This window comes from Protopterus annectens, chromosome 7.part0 (assembly GCF_019279795.1).
Source record: "Protopterus annectens isolate FY-2018-M chromosome 7.part0, PAN1.0, whole genome shotgun sequence".
Lineage (NCBI taxonomy): Eukaryota > Metazoa > Chordata > Ceratodontiformes > Protopteridae > Protopterus > Protopterus annectens.
The window spans coordinates 1,333,368,780-1,333,387,419 of NC_056739.1; the positions used below are offsets into that span (position 1 = coordinate 1,333,368,780).

The window sequence follows — 18,640 nt, forward strand, 5'->3', positions numbered from 1 at the left end:
TCAGAGAAGGAGAGGTTCCTGTATAATAAACTGAATAAATACATGCTATGATAAAGAGGCAGACCTTTTAGTTTGCACTCAAGAAGGGAGGAAGTAATGCCATTCTTTGATAAGTATATCAAAACAGAGGAAGGAAAAGTGAATATCAGCTGGACAATGTTGCAGACCTAATGATGATGGATGTTAGGGCACTGATCCTCAGGATAACCATACAATGGACCGCAGTAATATCTTAAAGGGGTGGTTTGGGAAAAGAAGGAGGGGTGCAATGTGATCAGATGTTTACATGTCACCTGAACAGACTCTGGTAATGTGATCACAGAACATCATCATCCAATCAGTTCAACTTAGCTTTCACAGTGGGGCGATAACTACCTTATAGATCTTACTGTTCCTCTTGTACAAGATTTGATAAGTAGAAGGTTTTCACATGTCATGTGTATTAGACATCAGAGTTTACTAAGCAAACTACCTGCATCTCCTGTAGAAAGTAAATTCTGTACTTTGAACGGAATGCTGGGAGGCTGAGGACATTTGTACAAAGCCAGAAAGCCACACTAGTTTTGATGGCATCATGTCACATGAAGCACTTTTGCAGTCTCCGACCCCAAAGCCTATTTTTGCTGTAGCATCTGACATCATCCCAATAGAGGCTACCACATGACTAACTGAATGCATGTCTCTCCAAGCTGAACTCATTCCACTAGTGCTCAATCCAGACGCCTCTCCATGGCCCTCTCATTCTGGCATCCATATAGCAGCTACTAAAGTGAGGGTATGCTCATGACGACATCTGTGGATTCAGGATATAGATCCCTAAAACATTTCTCCCCTTAAAAGCATAAGAAAAGTCATCCAAATCTTGGATGTCAGACATCTTGCCGCAGCTTCTGAATTGGGTAGACCCTATTAGGTTCTTATGAAGTTGACACAAGGTTTTACTTCTTCAAAACTTGCAGCTTTCTTCTGTTGAAAGTGTGGTGCCAGTGGTCCCTGTAATACTCCTCATCCAAGCACCCTGATTTACCATGCCTCTGAGACAGATGGCCTATCAAATGTCTTCTGGATCTCTTCCAACTCCCAGCTATGGCTTAGATATAGTGGACACCTTATCCCCTACATCACTACCAGAAGATGTAGCAGTAATTTCCTCTACAGGATGAGGGATCACTTTAAATGTACAGGAATACTGTGTTTACCAGAGCTAAAACCTTTAGCATATCTCCAGTTACACAGACCTAAGATGGTGTTTTTATTTTTGCATCCCTTGAGCTAGACTCCCTGCCCCTTGACCCTGGGAAGCCCAATTCTATAAGGTTGAGGATTCCTACACGTACTTATACAAAAATCATACAAAAATCCTACTTTTATCCAGCAGAGGAGTCCTTGGATGCCACCAAATATTCTACTGGGGTTCAGGCAAAAATCCACTTCCTAGTGATGTAGACATTAGAAAGATTTGGGAGGAAATATTTCCCTGATACTACCCTTGCCTGACAGACATGTTGATGTACAAAGAGACCCTCCTGTCTCAAATGAAGGATGAGACTTAGAAGGTTAAGGATAAGGCCCTGAAGATAAGATAATGGAATTATGCCAGCTGACCTCTCAAGCTGGCAACATTCTATCACGTATGGCTATGAAGCAGTGGATACATTTTGTAGGGCAGCAGCAAGTGTTCAGTTATTAGTTAGGGGGCATACAAGGCTGAGGATTCAGCACCTGCTATATCATACTAAAACACATTGCTTTGATACAACACCAGGCAAGGAGTTGTTCTTTGGAACCCTCTGCAGAAAAAGGTTCAAGGGACTGGAGGAAAAGAATAACACAATACAATCTATGAAACAGGTGTTTCTCTCCCCTACTCATTTAGCTACCCCGCCAATACATGACCTATAAGCTTTATGGAATTTATCAATTCCACTGCCCTGGACCAGCTCATTCTGACCCCCACTAGAGGAAGCAACATCCTTGACTTGGTTATGGTTATCACCAACATGGGAGACCGTTGCTCCACACCTATAGCCAATTCCTCCCTGGTTAAATCTGACCAGAAACTGATCACCGTGGAAATCTCCATCTCACCTACACCTCCCCCCCCCCCCACTAAGGTAACCACCCTGAAAAACTTCTCTAAAGCCGACTATGGGCTCCTAAAAACAGAGATGGCTAACTTCTCAGCACCCATGCCAATGGAAAATAGCTGCATGACTGCCGAATCAAACACCAATGCACTGTACGAGCATGTACACAAATGCATGGACTTTGCCATACCAAACAGAACTAAGATGCTCTCCTCCAAAAAAGGAAGTCAATCTGGTGGTCCAGAGCCATCAATAAACTGTACAACATAAGGAAGAAACTGTTGCAGGAAAAAATGAAGTCACAAGACTGGAAAACCTCCCTTTATCAGTTTCAGCAAAAAGCTGAGATCCCTTATCCAATCCTCTAAATCCAGCTTTGAAGGCAGAATTGTGGCTGACACCAAAAACAACCACAAAGCCTTCTATAGCTATATCAAAAATCTCAAAGGCAATATCCAGATTTGCTCTGAGTTATTGCACAATGGCACTTCCTATACTGAGTCAACAGATATAGCCAACATACTGGTCGACAGATTCAGTGCCAACTTTACCCCCCCAGAGCCCTATCACAATACCAGAAGAAAGCCTGGTACCCACCATTTCTGCAGCACAGGTAAAAGCTGCATTGTCCAAAGGCAAGAATAAAGCATCCATGGGACCTGATAATATCCCTGGCTGTGTCCTACATGAGCTACAAAATGAACTGCACCACATCTGTATGTCCTTTTCAATCACAGCCTTACCTCAGGCTATGTCCCTAAAGAATGGCGTACTGCTACAGTCATCCTGCTCCATAAAGGAGGAGCAACTACAGACCCTGGGAACTATCACCCCATTAGCCTGATGAGTCTGGTATGCAAAGCTATGGAGCGCATCATCATGGACCTGCTTAACAAAGATAGAGGCAATCTCCAAATTCTTGACCCCACACAGTTTGGCTTTGTCTATGGGAGATCCTGCCTGCTGAACCTGGTTGACTTCTTCAAGGCAGTCACCAAGGCTGTGGATGAGGGTAAGACAGTGCATACAGCCTACCTCAACCTGGCCAAGGCCTTTGATACCATTCCCCTCTCAAGTATCATTGATAAACTCACCAAACTAGGCATCAATCCTTACATCACTAGGTGGACTGCAAATTGGCTCACAGACAGGACCCACAGAGTGAAAGTTGTGGACTCAAGTCAGACTGTCGATCAGTCACCAGTGGAGTCTCACAGGGCTTGGTCCTGGGCCCTCTCCTGTTTGGCATCTACTTCTCAGAAGTCCAGGCCAACACAGAAGGGCTCTGGCTGATGAAGTTTGCTGATGACTGCAAGCTAGGAGTCATTATCAACTCCCCAAGTGATGCAGACATCCTACAAAAGGGCCTCTCTGAGACCAATGACTGGTGTTTGAACCATGGCCTGAAGCTTAACGCCAAAAAATGCGTTATCCTACCAGTTCCCAAGCAACAAAGACACTTAAATTAACAAAACCCTGCAGAGTTCCATAGAGGGAGAGTACTGAAAGAACACCTTAGCACAGACTTCTATTCAAGACCATTTCATTTCCCAAGAAAAGTGGGACTATGCAGGCCCATCTTAGACCTACCAAGATTAAACTAGTTTCTAAATGTTTCATCCTTTGGCATTGGTTTGTGCAGGATTGCTTGTGTTTATTTAGTTTCTAAATGTGCAAAACTTCAGAATGCTAACCTTGCAAGGTCATTTACCACTTCTTTATCATCAAGCCTTTATGGTTACTCTTGGCCTGAAAGCTGCTTACTTGTGATTTCCCACTGCCAGGGATGGCAAGGTGTTTTTTCTTATTGAAAGCAGAGAGCTCCCACTTTAAATAAAGGTCTTGCCCATGGTGTTTTCAAAGTGCCTGGATGCAGTAACTACCTTTTGCAAGATCAAGGCCATTCCCTTTTATACATATCTAATCAACTGCCTCATCCAACCCTAGAGGAGGCACATGGGGAACTTCAGTTCAGATGTCCAGAAGTGTGAAAGGCAGCAGTCAGTAATATGCAACCACTTAACAGATGTAAGGGAATGCTACTTACTGGTAGTTAGTCTACTGTTCTTCTTTGTGGGAAAGAAACTAATACAATCTGATGTAATTAGAGTGGGGAAAGGAAGTTATACTATCTGATGGCCCTTGGATTACGTACAGAAATGATGAGTTTAATGAAAAGTTATGTATTTTTATCTACAACCTGGAAACAGTCCTAGCCTTCTCCTGTTTTAGCTTTTGCTCGGAGTGCTTCTATGAAGGTTTGTTTAGAATTCTGCCTGGTATTATTTTTATTGTCTTAGAGTAAAGCCTAGTACTTCTCCAGTAGTAGACAGCTAGGGTGAATATTTAGCTGCAGATCATACTTTTCTGTACATATTCTGTCTGCATAACTGACAATTATTCACACACTGACCTCAGCAAACGTAACCTGTATTAACACGGTCTCGTTTATTGCTTAGGTTAAGTCGTGTTTACTCGCATATACAAAATATGAGATGCAAAGAAGATAGCAGACCCCAGAATGAGAGTAGCCAGAAGTCTGCACTTCGTAGTCTGTTCCAAAATCATAGCTTTGAGTATTCAGAGAGTTAACAGCAGTTCAAATCTTCAAAAGTAAATACTGTTTTATTTTGGTTATAAGTGCTTTTGCTCACAAACTGGACATCATCTGATTGTCTTTGGAAAAAACTATCTGTGGAAAATACATACTTATACAAGACTATAAATCAAGATAAAAAAACATACATAATAATGAAGTAAACCTCATTATAGGCTAGCCCCTTAGATTAATCAAAAAATAATTAAAATATAAAATAGAATGAGTCTTAGTTGCCATTGTATAAAACAAGTAAACTCGACACCCTGGTAGTAAAAAGCATCTTCATGACAGATCACACTTATGTACATAATTAGCATGACTAGTTTGGTAGTCATGGAGTTAAAAACTTTACAAAAATGAGATCTACAGCATGCATTTGAATACAGAAGCAGAATGCTATAATCAACCTTGTGCTCAAAATATTACATCAATGACCCTGCAGTCTACAAGACAAGAGGCACTTAAAATAAATGCATACCCAGAATCCAAATGAAAGAATGAACAAAAAACAAAACAACCCCCACAAGCACTATCAGGAATACCAAAAATAACAACTCGACAAAACTAAAAATAAAAATCAACCTAAAAGCTATCTCATTCACAAACCTCACATCCAAGTAAACAAGTAAGAAAGTGAGACACAAACCTTCAATGTACAATCATGGCAAAAAAGATGAAACAGGAGCACAAGGACAGACAAAACAAAGAATTGCAAATAAAGTAAAATCTCACAATAAATATATGAAGACCCAAAAGCAAACAAATAAAAACAAATCAATGACAGCAGAATCCCATTCCAGAAGTAAAGTATAACTAGTAATTAAAATAAACAATAAAAATAAAACCAAGTCAGATAAAAAGTACAAATGAGGAAATGAGAAAGTACAGCAGAACAATAAACTACTTCCATCTGAAGATAAGAGAAAAAGAACAGTAAAACAAAGTAATAAACCACAGTCCACATACACGTCAAAAAGTATAACCAGTTACATAGGTAAATACTAGCAAGCTGCCTCTGTGGGCCATTTTAAGATAATCAATTTCTCTTTTTGTGCTAGAACTAACCTGTCCCATTTGGTTACAGACAGGTCTTATCCAGCCCATGGTCGATAATTATGTATTATCGCCAATGAGAATAAATGAGACCATACAACAGATAATGAGGGGACCCATGCATACAATAAAGAATTTAGGAGATGCCTCTGTCCTTTAGTAGTACAGGAGGTAGTTCTGGGGAAAAATGTTATGTTTCCCATTCATAGATCCAAGTTGCCCTTGAATATGACCAGTGATGAACTTTGTTTTATGTGGATGGGGAGTCTGTTGCAGAGCAGAGGTACCTTGTGCAAGCCATCCCTAGCGAAACACCTTCCACCTTAAAACACTTTCCTAATCCAAGCAGAAACAAAATGACCTAGGTGTCATTAAAAAGTATGTGAAGATGGGCATTTACTCACATCTAAAGATACTATGTCTGGTATTTATTTAAGCATTAGCATTTATTATCCCAGAATGGGCTGTTGAGCACTATAGGTTGGCAACGCTGAGGCATCTTCCCCCATTTAGCCAGTTCATTTCAAAATACTATAACTGCATGATATTTATTTATTTTTTACTTATAGTTGTCTAAATTAAGAGTGATCAGGTAGCTGGTGTGTTTGGCCACAGACCATATATGGAGTTGTTGCAGTACTACTGAACTAGGAAGAAAAGTGAGGGGAACTGGAGAAATTTTCTAGCATTCCATGTTTAGTGTGTGTGTGTTTGTGTATGAGATAGAGAGACAGAGAGAGCATGAGAATGAAAGTGAGTGAAATTTAGTTGCAAAGCAATTTCCACAAGTAAGGGACACTGGAAGACACTACGATTCAGAGAGAAAATGGTGAAAAGAGCCTGAGATGCAAGGTCAAAAGACATGATTTCTATAAATAATAAAAGAGCTATCCTACTGTAGAAGTACATGATGGAAGACCACAGCCTGTACAGCAATCCATATTCCCTTTATCCTCTTGGGGTTAGGTTGCATTTGGTAAAGTTTTTATTTTATTTAACTTTTTTTTGAGTCCCCTTGAGGCATGATATCAGCCTAGCCCCAAAGCCCCACCATCAACGTCAGGTCTACCAGCTTCTGTCTTATACCCCAGGACTTGCTCTGCTACAGCTGTAGCCATGTGTGGATCCTAGGAGCATCCTGGGGCTTGGCCATCACTGCTTCCATCCTAAGGGGTGTTGCTTCATATGCCCTACTCACATCCCTGCCCTGCCTCACACACTCATATGTTTGAGGGCAACACCAAATCTTTGAACCATGCTTCCCCTAAGAGAGCATCTGTGGTAGCAATCAGGTCGACCTGTAACTGTGGTGCAGATACCAGGGCTTTAGACTTTGTCCTTTACATACCCAGGTAGCATGACTGGAAGTGGTGGAATTCAAACCACCATCAGTACCAGTCATCTGTTACATACTGGTGCCAGTCAACTGTGACACAAATTGACCTGTTGGAATATGAGACATTGGTACGAAAGGAAGAAAGGTCTTCAACTGTCATGAAGCCTGTAGCAAAAGTCTTCATTTCCCATTTTCTGCAGTTATTCTAAACTGACCTGCTCTGATGTAGGATAGCACATTTCCTAAAATATTTCTGTGGGAGGGGGGTCTGAAACAGCAGCATAACCAGTAGTGCCTACTACCATCAGAAACGGACTCATTTCCCTTCACCCTATCATGATGCCTGGGAATTTTTAAAGGTGTTCTATCTAAAACAATCTACCTTAGTCTGCTTTTTGTAGTAAGCATACTGATTTTTAGTACATCTTCAAATGTACTTTGAAAATTATGGGTGATGAAGCTTTGGATGACTCCACCATATTCCCTTCTGATTCATTTTCTTGAAATACTCCTACATTGGACAGGGAGACCAACAATAAATCCTTGACGAATGTGGCATTGAATAACTGCCCCTTATGTGCGAAGGGCTTGTAATCAAGTCAAGTGTTCCAATGAATAGCAGACTGTTGCTGTACCTGTACTGCTAGCATTATGTACATTATAGCCACATTTAATGGCATGCATATCAATCCATAAAAAAGCCATCTAGGTTAGTCTTCAAGCCTCATGATGGTTTTCGCTACGTATATCTTAAATTTTGGATTAATTTGCTAACTGACTAAGCCCACTAGCCACTCCTGTTCTTTTCAGGGGTGACCGGGGAGCACAATCAGGTTAAGTGAATTGTTCAAAGATGCACAGTAGGAAAATCGAAGTGGAAGGAATAAAATATTGTACTCTGGTTACAGGAAGAAGTTTGAGGATATACAATGTGTTTGTCAGTCTAGAGATGTAATGGCCAGTGTAAACTATATATATACATTGCCTTTCAAATACTCCCTAAAATTCTACTTTCCTTATCATTAAGAAAACAGGAGGGACAACTGCCTGTCTATGCTGTTCAGTACTCAGGAAGGTCAAGGTATGTTTTATGTGACTCTGTGACTCTCAATTGAATTCTTTCCTCATAAATGTTTTTCTGAAGGAGGTATCTTCTGAAGGGAAGCCGGTCAGAAAGATTCTTCATCATGCATCCCATAATCTATATGTGAGGAGCTCTGCGGGTACCCCAGATTTGCAGTACTCATTCCTTTCTTCGGGCTGGGGAAGTCACTCCTAGCACTGAACTGGCATGAGACAAGGAACACCTGTGATGTGCCAGTTATCTGGTCTTCAGACACTTGCCCTTACAGCATCTGGAGTGTAGGCTGTTCCAAGCAGACAGGTCTTTGTCTAGATAACAGGAGCAAAACTGTGCCTTTTGCATTATGGAGCCCCACTGAACCAAGAAGAATAAGATTAGGAAAACAGGAACTTATCAAGAATCTCAGCTGAAATTTCCAAAGGACAGGCATCCAGGTCACACTGTCTTCAGAAATGGACTGGCTAGGAGCAACACATATAAGCCATTTTCCATCTCCAAAAGAAATAGGACAGGTGGAAATTAAGCTGAAACAGGCTGTAGGAATGGAAGCAGATAAGTTAGTGCTTAACCAGAGCCATCATCCCTCAGGCCTCAGTAATGCACAGTATTATTACAACTCAACAAATTCTTCTGGGCTGACAGAATTTCTTAAAATAGCTACCACAGTAGCTGCTGCCATAATCCTGTGTGCTTTGACCTGCCTTTTTAAAGTCTTACAAAGGATGCCATACAAGAAAGTAATACAGTCTGTTACATATTTGGAAAAGACATTTGGACATTGTTCTACCTTCTTTCTTTAGCTTAATGAATAAAAAAAGCTGATTAATTTACAAGTCAAGTTCTTTTCAGTGCTGCATTACTACTGTATCTGTTTTACCATTATGTGTAAGTACCTTCCTCCGCCTTGGGTACAAATTCTGTTATGCAGATTACTTGATTGAGGGACAACTCTGGCACCATTTTAGGAATGAAATACGGGTTAGTTCCTAAGTGCCTTTATTGAATATTACACAGGATTCTTTGCATATTAAAACCTGTAGTTCTGAATCTTTCCCTGCTAAAGAAACTGTCACCAAGAACATGGTCTTCCATGACAAAGTACGGCAGGAATGTCTGGGTCACAGGACTGCAGAGTTATCTTCTCTATCAGAAAATGTAAATACCAATGAGAGGGAATAAGCCCCAACATGGGTCTCAAGTAATCACTGAATTTCCTGGATACTTGGATTCTTAGATGAATAGGGTCAGAAAATTAAAAAAGAAAGAGAGCATTCATGCATCATTCATCCACCTATGTGGATAAATGATTAATGGCATGCACGTGTGTCAAACCAGTTAATAAAAGTGACATATGGCTGTGTTAAGAGAAAGTATTGCTACTCTTGGCTTCTAAGGGATCTTTAACAAGGAAGGCTGTAGTATAAGAAAGGATGCATTAGGGGGAGACAATACCACATTCTCCACAGACAAAACCCTCAATGCCTTGTGGAACCAGCCAGATGAAATGGTGATATGCTTCTTGCTCATGGAATCTTCTGCCACTACCTACTTTCATTTTCCAATCTTCTCTGGAATTTACCCTTATATTCCTTTCCTCTACCCTTGGTAGATGGCTCTCTAGCTACAGCACAGGCAGACATCTCTTGGTCCATTACTACTAGAATGTTATGTTCAAGACAGATCTGAACTCTTCAGACTCTATGGAGGATAGTTTTCTTGTTAAACATTCAACACTGACAGAAGGAAACATTATGGCTTTCAGCCAAACAAAAAAATACTGAAGGTGAAGGTGACAGTCCTTTAGGAAACTTGTTCTCCCATGGGTGCACTTGTTAGTGATCTATTCCAGGGATGTCATCAGTCATTAAAAGATCCAAAAATAAAGCAAAATACTAACAGCTAACAATAATTAGATTAGAAAAAGAAATGTACAACACTGCTTACAAATTAGTTACTTATTTCAGTAATTTTGGAAGATACCTGCAAAGAAATAACAAAAAGTAACTATGAATCACTCTTGCAGTAAAAGGGAACAGAAGAATGTGCAGTCTGCTCTTGACACATGGAGAGAAGTCCAGCTTCAACATGGGGATGTGCAAAGCTCCAGAAATCAGACCAAATGACTCAATGTCTGCCTGCAGCTAATTTATCAAACATTATGTATGACACTGCAAAAATAATTCTTGCGATGAAAATTAATCATTCAGCACATATTATAATAAACATCTGCTATTTTAACCTCTTACTCAGATATTAGAATACTTTTCCTTAAAAATGGAAAACTTAGATGACATCTTTCTGATGTCATGCTTACAGAAAGTAATTCTGAAAAAAAAATAGAGTTTATTCACAAGGGGGAGCATAACGTCTTAAATGACTGTTTTTGTTTCAAAATTTTTAATTGCATAATTAAGCTAAAGTTTTTCAACTACCTACACATGAAAATTAAATGTTAATGCATACCTGAATCATTGTTTATTTTGGCCAACCATCATAAAAATGCTGCCATCTCTAACTCAGACCTGTGCTCTTCCCACTCTAAAAGTATACATTTGTCATCCTAAAATAAGTCCCTATAACAGTCAACATTCTCTTAAAAAAGCATTTCACAATTAGAGCCATGTTAATCTGTGTCCACGTGGCTAAGGGAACCAGCCACAGATATAAAAATCATATGCTACTGCAACAATGATTACAATAATTTGTACTGTATTGCAAGTGTTAAATCTGAAGAAAACTGGTGAAGACACAAATTACAGTTCCTCAATTTAATTTACAAGAAAACATTTCAGCTGCAAGCTTTGAGTTTTCAGATGCAGTTACCACAAATTAAGTAAGCATAGTGAAGACATTCACTTAGCAGCATACTTTTAATTTAAAAAGAAGTGCTTTACAGATGAAATACAGCAAAAGCATAAGCAAAATGAGTGAAATCAGGCCACATTACAAATGCCTAGTATCAACTTCGCTACAAACCGTTGTTTGATTATGGCCCAAAAGGTAGAAGCAAGGTTCCCCGAGCTTGTCATTTCTCATACATGCAGCGAGATTAGGAGGTATCATCGCTGTACAAGGAAGAGCCCAGGACCAAGGTAAGTAGGGAAAAAAGAGAGAGAAAATCAGAATGTTTACACATATTTAATGTCACCTATTGGTAAGAAGAAAGAAAGAAAAAGTATCATATTTGATCACAGAGAATGATTTATTTTACAAATAATTTGTGAGCAATATCTGAGCAGGCAGTGAAAACGGCAAAACAGCACAGTAAAAGGTCTAGAACTCACAATATTAATTACCAAAAGTTGCACACGTGATTATGACATTGAATGTTAGTAAATATATAAACAATCTACAAAGTTAGAAGTTACACAGTATCAAAACAAACACACATTATGTATGAAAACAGGCAACCTCAAAGACACTCATGCTTTATACAACAGATGAAGGTTACTTGAATTACCATGCTATTCTCAGTTATTAGAAATTCAAGAACAGCCAAACATAAATACTACATCTGGCCAAAATAATCCATCTGATATGGACATGTAATGATGACACCACCCCCAAAAAAGTGCAAAATGAATCTTTCTTGCATAAAAAGCACCTGAGAAGACCATCTTTGGTCAGAGTAAACTTTAAATTACTTATAAGAAACAGAATGTTTTTAATGCCATATGTTTTTATTTTATGGTCTTTATCTCAGGCAGTAGGAAAACATTCTGTACTAAAAGACTATTAAAGCTGGAAGCAGGCTTAAAATGTACATTTTGTTTGCATCTTCCAGTACAAATAATGCCTGCAAGAAAATGTGCATATCAGCAAGTATTAAACGGATAAAATGTAGTACTTAAGGTCCTTACTGCCACAACATTTATCTAACTATATCAGAAAGTTATGCAGATATGTGGTGTTATAGATAAGTTTGGTTGTGCTTTCAATAACAGATTAGCAAAAATTTGAAGCGACAATTAAAACAGATTAATAGTTTCAAGTATCATGGAAATGACGACCAGATGGCATGGCAGAAACACATAAGATAAAAGACATTTTACACTAGGGGTTAAAAAGTATAAGGATAAGCCTTGGCACACAAAACTATACAAGAAATATAGAAAAAGCGATGAAACAAATTAACAAGGCATGTTGAAATTATTTACACTAAATAAAATATTTCACAATATAAAAATACTCTGCAAGAAATATAAGCTGGTATGTAAGCTATGATTTGTTTTCCTAAACTTAAATCAGTACAAAAAAATGTTCAGATAAATATTGCCATGAAAATATAATCGTTAACATGTCAATAGCTGCAACTTTTTAAAACCTCGCAGAAGTTACAAAACAAAATGAACATCTTGATATGTTCCTTAAATGAATAATACGTCAAGACTGACAGTAAAGACTGCTGCTTTCTACTGTGTGAGGCTATCTTTGATGTGCTCTCAGAGTTTGATTCTCACTGTTCCACATACCACAATACCCTTGTATCATAAAGGATAGCATCACATGCGTCTTGCAGGAAAACATGCATCCACAGATCTATTCAGAAAACGTCAATTATCAACCATTGACAGTAAACATAAAACTAGGTTTGTATCACACATGTGCCTTGTAGGTACAGCACAGTCCAGGTTGGATGCTTGCAATAGGCGCACACTGTCAAACCCCTTATGTGCCTGTCTCTCTAAACTGCCTCAATGGCCAAATATACAAGTTCCCCTGCACTTAGGCTTCCAGCTGTATCAGCCAATAAACTGAATGTGTTATTTCCTAACGGGATTTGCTATGATGACCAATACACCAGCATGATGAAATATTATGTTATCCCTAGCACATCAATAAAACATTGTTCCTCTTTCAGAAAGCTTTCAACCTCTGTGAATTTTTGCAGAGACCTCCACAAGGTTCTAACTGCACCAAGTGTTCAAAGCTATGGGGGGATAACAACATTCTTTGTGGTTCACTCTACCTTTAGATATTAACCTGATAAGTAACATTTAAGTATGCTGATATCCAATCTCAGATATAAGACACTGTACAGACCTCCATATTAGCTAATTTAGCATACATTACCTCACAGAATAACCATGTTATAACAGTTGAATCTGTAGAGGACTAAACATGTCTCTTAAAGCTGTCCTTACTTGCAACTACTGGGCAAAGATAATCAACTTATTTATTGCTGCATTTTAAAATAATGTATGACTTTTTTTGAAGCCGTGTGTCTTGTTTTTGTTTCAGCAAGAGAATTTTTCTTTTAATTATGTTTTTCTGATGCTGTCAACTGATACAGTTCTGTTTTGTTAAATTAATTTTTCAGCGAAAGTATCTGTAGCTTTACCACCACTAAAATACTCTGTTTTCAAAATCAGATCCATCGACTTTATTATGAAGTGGTACATGATATTCTTCATAAACAGGGAATAGAATGCTCTGTTAGAATAGGCACAAATTTCATTACCTAAAGAGGACTGCTGTGTCCGAAAAGTCATTATTCTGTCAAATTACAAAACAAACTTCATGACCACAACAAGAAAATGGTGCTTAGGATTTGCTTTGCAGCAGATAAGGGTGTACATCTATATTAACTCATTAGGATATGATTTTCTTTATTAAAAAGACATGGACCACAACAGAAAAAGTATAGTGCATAATAGAAGAGGTGCAACATTTTATGTTTAAAATATATGTATATCAAAGTCTCTATCTGCCTCATCAATTTCAGATGGGATTTCTTTCTCAAGTTGCAAAAGCCATTCCTTGGTGAAATAAATCTTTTAAAATTTCTTAATTAGATTAACAAGTAAATGAAAATGATCTAATTAGTCTATATCACACTGGTAGCAACAAGAATTACAAATTGCAGGCAGATCTAAATGCTAATTATATCAGAAATTCAACTCAAAATATTTATTTGAAACTAAACTGCAACAAAGTCAGACACATTCATAAGAAACAATTAACAGGAAATAGTGAGGTTAATTACTTAAAGTTAACTGCCTCAAATTTATATATAAACAGAACATTGTTTTATCTTAGTTCTGTTAATCAATCAAAGCAGCAAGAAATAGACTATTGCCTGAAACCAAAATATCTCAGACACCATACACACAGGACTACTCATCTGTATACTCTTCTTTAGCCATGGACGCATTTTCATCAATTTTGCATGGATTCAAATGTCATTGACTGAATTTAAACTCTATTCATGACAGCTATACTATTTTAGCACTGCAAATCATGTGGAATAGGACCACGCTTGCTTATGAAAGACTGGGAAAACATATTCTTTAGATTACCAGGTAATTTGATAGCTCACAGCCAAATTGGTGCAATGGAAGCAGACATAGCTAGCAGAACAAGAACAGTTATAGTACTACTTATGTGATCTACAACCTAAGAAATGCCTGTATAATTTACATATAAAAAGATATGCTGCCACTTCAATTACTATTCTGGTCTAAACAGCAGTACAATGGCATGTCATTTTTTCTTCAAAAATTACTTGTAACACACATCAAGCAAAAGACATTTACTTATTTTTTTAAGCATATTTGTTGACAAATTAAGTCCACTAGGCACAGCTGTGCTGGTTAAGCAACTTGCCCAGGTTAACACAATTTTCAAGTAGAACTGTGAGAATCAAACCCATGACCCACAGAAAATAGCTTCACAGCAGCTCACACAGTCTTATCCCCTGTGATAAACTGCCACTATCAATAACTGAAATCAAGCACATACTCACTTTGCAACAATCTGTTAATTTATTTCTAAAATTCATGTTTCATTTGGCACAGAACAATAAATTATCTTTAACTTTTAATACGTTTTGCACATCTTAAATTAAGCTAAAATAACTGTCCTTATACTTAACCCCAGAATGTGGAAACAGAACAGATGAGAAATGCCTCACAGTTAATGGTGATGCATGAAAACGGGTACAGAATGGAAGGTGAAGAATGTTCGGTACAATACAGACAGAACGAAAAGTGGGGGTGACGAGTCAAGTTGAGAAAGAGAAGTGCGCAGCTTCAGTTCCTGAGAGAAATCTTTCATGGAGTCATGGTATGGAAGAAATGACTAGTTTCATAGTTTAACCCACCATATTCTGGCACGGTACCATCTCCACATTTTAACAGCAAGCACACTCTATGGCCACCATTTTTGATTAGTTCTATGGCACGGGAATGCATCATGTTCTTTGTGCTTTCACCATTGATTTCAAGAATTTCATCTCCAATCTGTTGATACAATGAATGGGGAAAAGTAAAATAAAAACCTGATTAGTATTTCATAATCAATAAACATGTACATTTACAGCAAATAAATACTGGCATGATATGTGAAATTCAAATCTAAACTAAATCTCCATTCTCCGGATATCTGTCCCTTCCTATATGTCTCATTCAGCTACTGATCTGGCTTTATGTTAATAAACAAAGCCAAGAAACTTTAACAACAAATAACCATTTGATCATTAAGTTATGACACCTTTTTCATAAAATCAATATGCAGAAGATTCTAGGTAAGGAATAGCTTGATTCATCTTATCCCCGAATATTGCATTAAATTTATTCCATGCATTCTTAGTTTTCTTCATCTTTTTGAAGGAATGGCATCTTTAAAAAAGGTTGTCTAATGCATGCATCCTACTAAAGAAAAACGGTCTGTGCAATGACCTTTAGCTACTGCTCCTGTCACCTTCCCACTGTGCTTACTTGTTCTTTCACATCTTGCTTTTGAGAAATGGCCAGTTATGCCACATTACTACATATGTGGAGACACTGCTCTCTTGGTGCAACTGCATGCGCACATGTTGATGCCAGCCTTGCACTTAAGTGGGAGGTAAGACATAAAGGAGGCAATCTCTTAAGAGGCCCCATATGATGGCTTCTCTCCTGGCTCAGTCCTACTTTTAGCACATGGAGGAAACTGGACAACCTCTTGCCATGTGTATGGGCTCTTCTGGAATGGAGATTGTCTTAAAGAAGGGTGCCACCATGGTTTTCGGGGACTTGATAGGACAGAACAATAAGGGAACTGACAGAGCTGGAAAATGTCAGTGATACAGGGAGAAAAAAAAAGCAAACAAGAAAAGAAAAGAATAATGTAACATACTTTTTTAAAAAATGTATTAGCTTTAGATTGTAAATTTTTCTGAAGCTATAAGAAAAATTGGCAATGAACTTCAAAAGCTTACCCTGCATTGTATATTTTACTAATAAAGCATCATTACTTAGATCCTAAGTACTTTACATAGTACCAACAGCAAACTTGTAGTTTTCTGAATGGTACTACCTAAATAATGTGTCTGTGCACTATGAGTGTATTATTTGGAAATTTTGTAAACAAATACTTACAACTTAATACTATAGCTGACATCAGATTAATACGATTGTTCTTACTGTAACTGCCCTCATAATAAAGCACAATACCCAGTGGGCAAAGCTGTATTTCACCACCTGCATGCTGCATGTGTATAAAAGGAAACACTTATCAGGGCACTGTAGAGTATTGGTAACAGAATGGAAAAGCATCCCAGCACAGCTAACAGTGTGACTTTACATAGGTTTTAGTCATATGGCATGTAAAAGGTTAGTTGTTCCATGACTCTAGCTTATGGTACTGTATCTATAATTTAACTAAAGACTCATCACGGCATCCAGCTAGTACACAGAGATTCTGCAAAATATATTTACCACAACAGAAAGCATGTCAGTTGCACCCGCACAAACCTACAAACAGAGCTACTTATAGGTTAAAAAGTGATTACAAGTCTAATGACCACAGGGGCTTTGTAAGCCTAGCCATACCAAGTTTTGATACCCTAGGGTTACTTTAAGGGGTACATGAAAGCTTGGGTATGGGTGGTCAAGCAATTACAGGCTGCTTCTTTCTACTAAAGACATAGGTACCACACCAAGGCATAACTTCTGATTCCCCCCTCCACTGGTCCGAATTATGATTGAAATGGGTTAGGGAAACACTCTGCTTCTCATGGATGAAAACTTGTATATTAATAAAAACTATGACTACTTTTATTGGGGAAACGTCTTAGGTATGCACACACTCCTGGGTTAATGGTTTCACAACTTAGTATTAAAAGAACATTTTGAACTACACTTAGTTTTGCCATTTGATAAGTGAATTATGCTGCAAGAAAAACATGTTAGTGTAATGACACAGGCAATACACCACTGAAGGATTTCAATATTGCATTATTACAAGATATTAATTCCAAAAATTTTCTCCCAGAAGCAAAAGGCATACATACCCTCATCTTTCCACATCTTTCAGCAGGGCCATCCTCTGCTAATCTTAAGACATACAAGTCCATGTTATACTCTCGTCCACCTCGTAAACTGAATCCAAAGCCTTTTTGCCCTCTTTCTAGTTCCACCGTGTAATACTCTGACTCCTGCCATTAAAAAAAATTCAAACAATGCTCTAATAATATTGAATAAAATGGAAAAATGGAAAACAGACCTTTTTTTTACCCCACTAGTTTATCAGCATTTTCTATACAGACCATACACCTTCCATGATAAACTTGGATTACAGACATAAAACTGCTTTGTGGAAGTAGCTGCTTGTAAACAAATTCACATTTACAGTGGCCATATTTTTGCAAGCAGAGAGCAATTCCTCTGGTGTGACAGTTGTAGAATGTAAATCAAGGGGCTACTCTCTAAGACATATCATAGTGCTGTCCTAACTTGATTACCCTGCATTGTATGGTAGATTAATCTTGGTCAGGGTTCAAAGACCCCCCCCCCAAAAAAAAAAAAAGAGTGGTGGTTCAAAGGGCAATACAACCACATAAAACACATATTTTCTTTCTTTTTGAGTATCCCTTTGGACATTTGTGGCTGATGGAATGGCACTTGGTGAAAGATTTTTACAATGAAGAGAACTATGGACTATCTGCTCCTCATGGGACAAAACAAATTTATAAGAAAATTATACTGAAGTTATTATGAGCAGCTACAGTATACTATTAATCGCCCAGAAATACATAGCTTTGCAAACTATAAAGTTAATTAAGTTGCGAAAAGATGTCTTCAACTCAGTGAAATCCACACAAGAGACTTTTTTATGCAGGTCATATAGAATCCAAACTAATTACATCAGATTAACTTGCAAGCATGGTACACACACAACCTTTTACAAATTCAGAGCTCAGCTTACAGGTATGTACCAAACAGATCAGGAAAGCAGGAATCACTCCTTCTGATCCAAGTTCTTCATTATTTTTATACTTGTGGCTACAAGGAAAATCTTTATTTGGAAACATAACTTTGACTTCTGCTGATTCTAAACTATGTCATATTGCATGCTTGAGACTGAGCATTTCTGCACAGGCCACAGTGTAAAATGGATAATTGCTAGCTGCCCATCCACGATTTAAAAAAAAATTAATGCACATCCTGTTTCACATGAGCAACTGCTTATGGCTTACATTATATCTAATCCTATAATTC

At 38.1% G+C, this 18,640-nt stretch overlaps 1 protein-coding gene across 13 annotated transcripts in view; it reads right to left on the reverse strand.

The window, feature by feature from the left end:
* The window catches only part of MAGI1 (membrane associated guanylate kinase, WW and PDZ domain containing 1), a 687,439-nt gene that overhangs the window by 10,067 nt on the left and 658,732 nt on the right, over nucleotides 1–18,640 (reverse strand). For 9 of the 13 annotated variants that reach the window (XM_044077950.1, XM_044077948.1, XM_044077957.1 and 6 more), the window contains 2 exons: nucleotides 17,434–17,577; nucleotides 15,262–15,400 (listed from right to left, as the gene is read on the reverse strand). In XM_044077950.1, the coding sequence (XP_043933885.1) occupies nucleotides 15,262–15,400; nucleotides 17,434–17,577 (283 nt within the window). Of the gene's footprint in view, nucleotides 1–11,135; nucleotides 11,225–15,261; nucleotides 15,401–17,433; nucleotides 17,578–18,640 lie in introns of all 13 variants that reach the window. The other 4 variants (XM_044077955.1, XM_044077951.1, XM_044077956.1 and 1 more) reach the window with 1 other exon arrangement.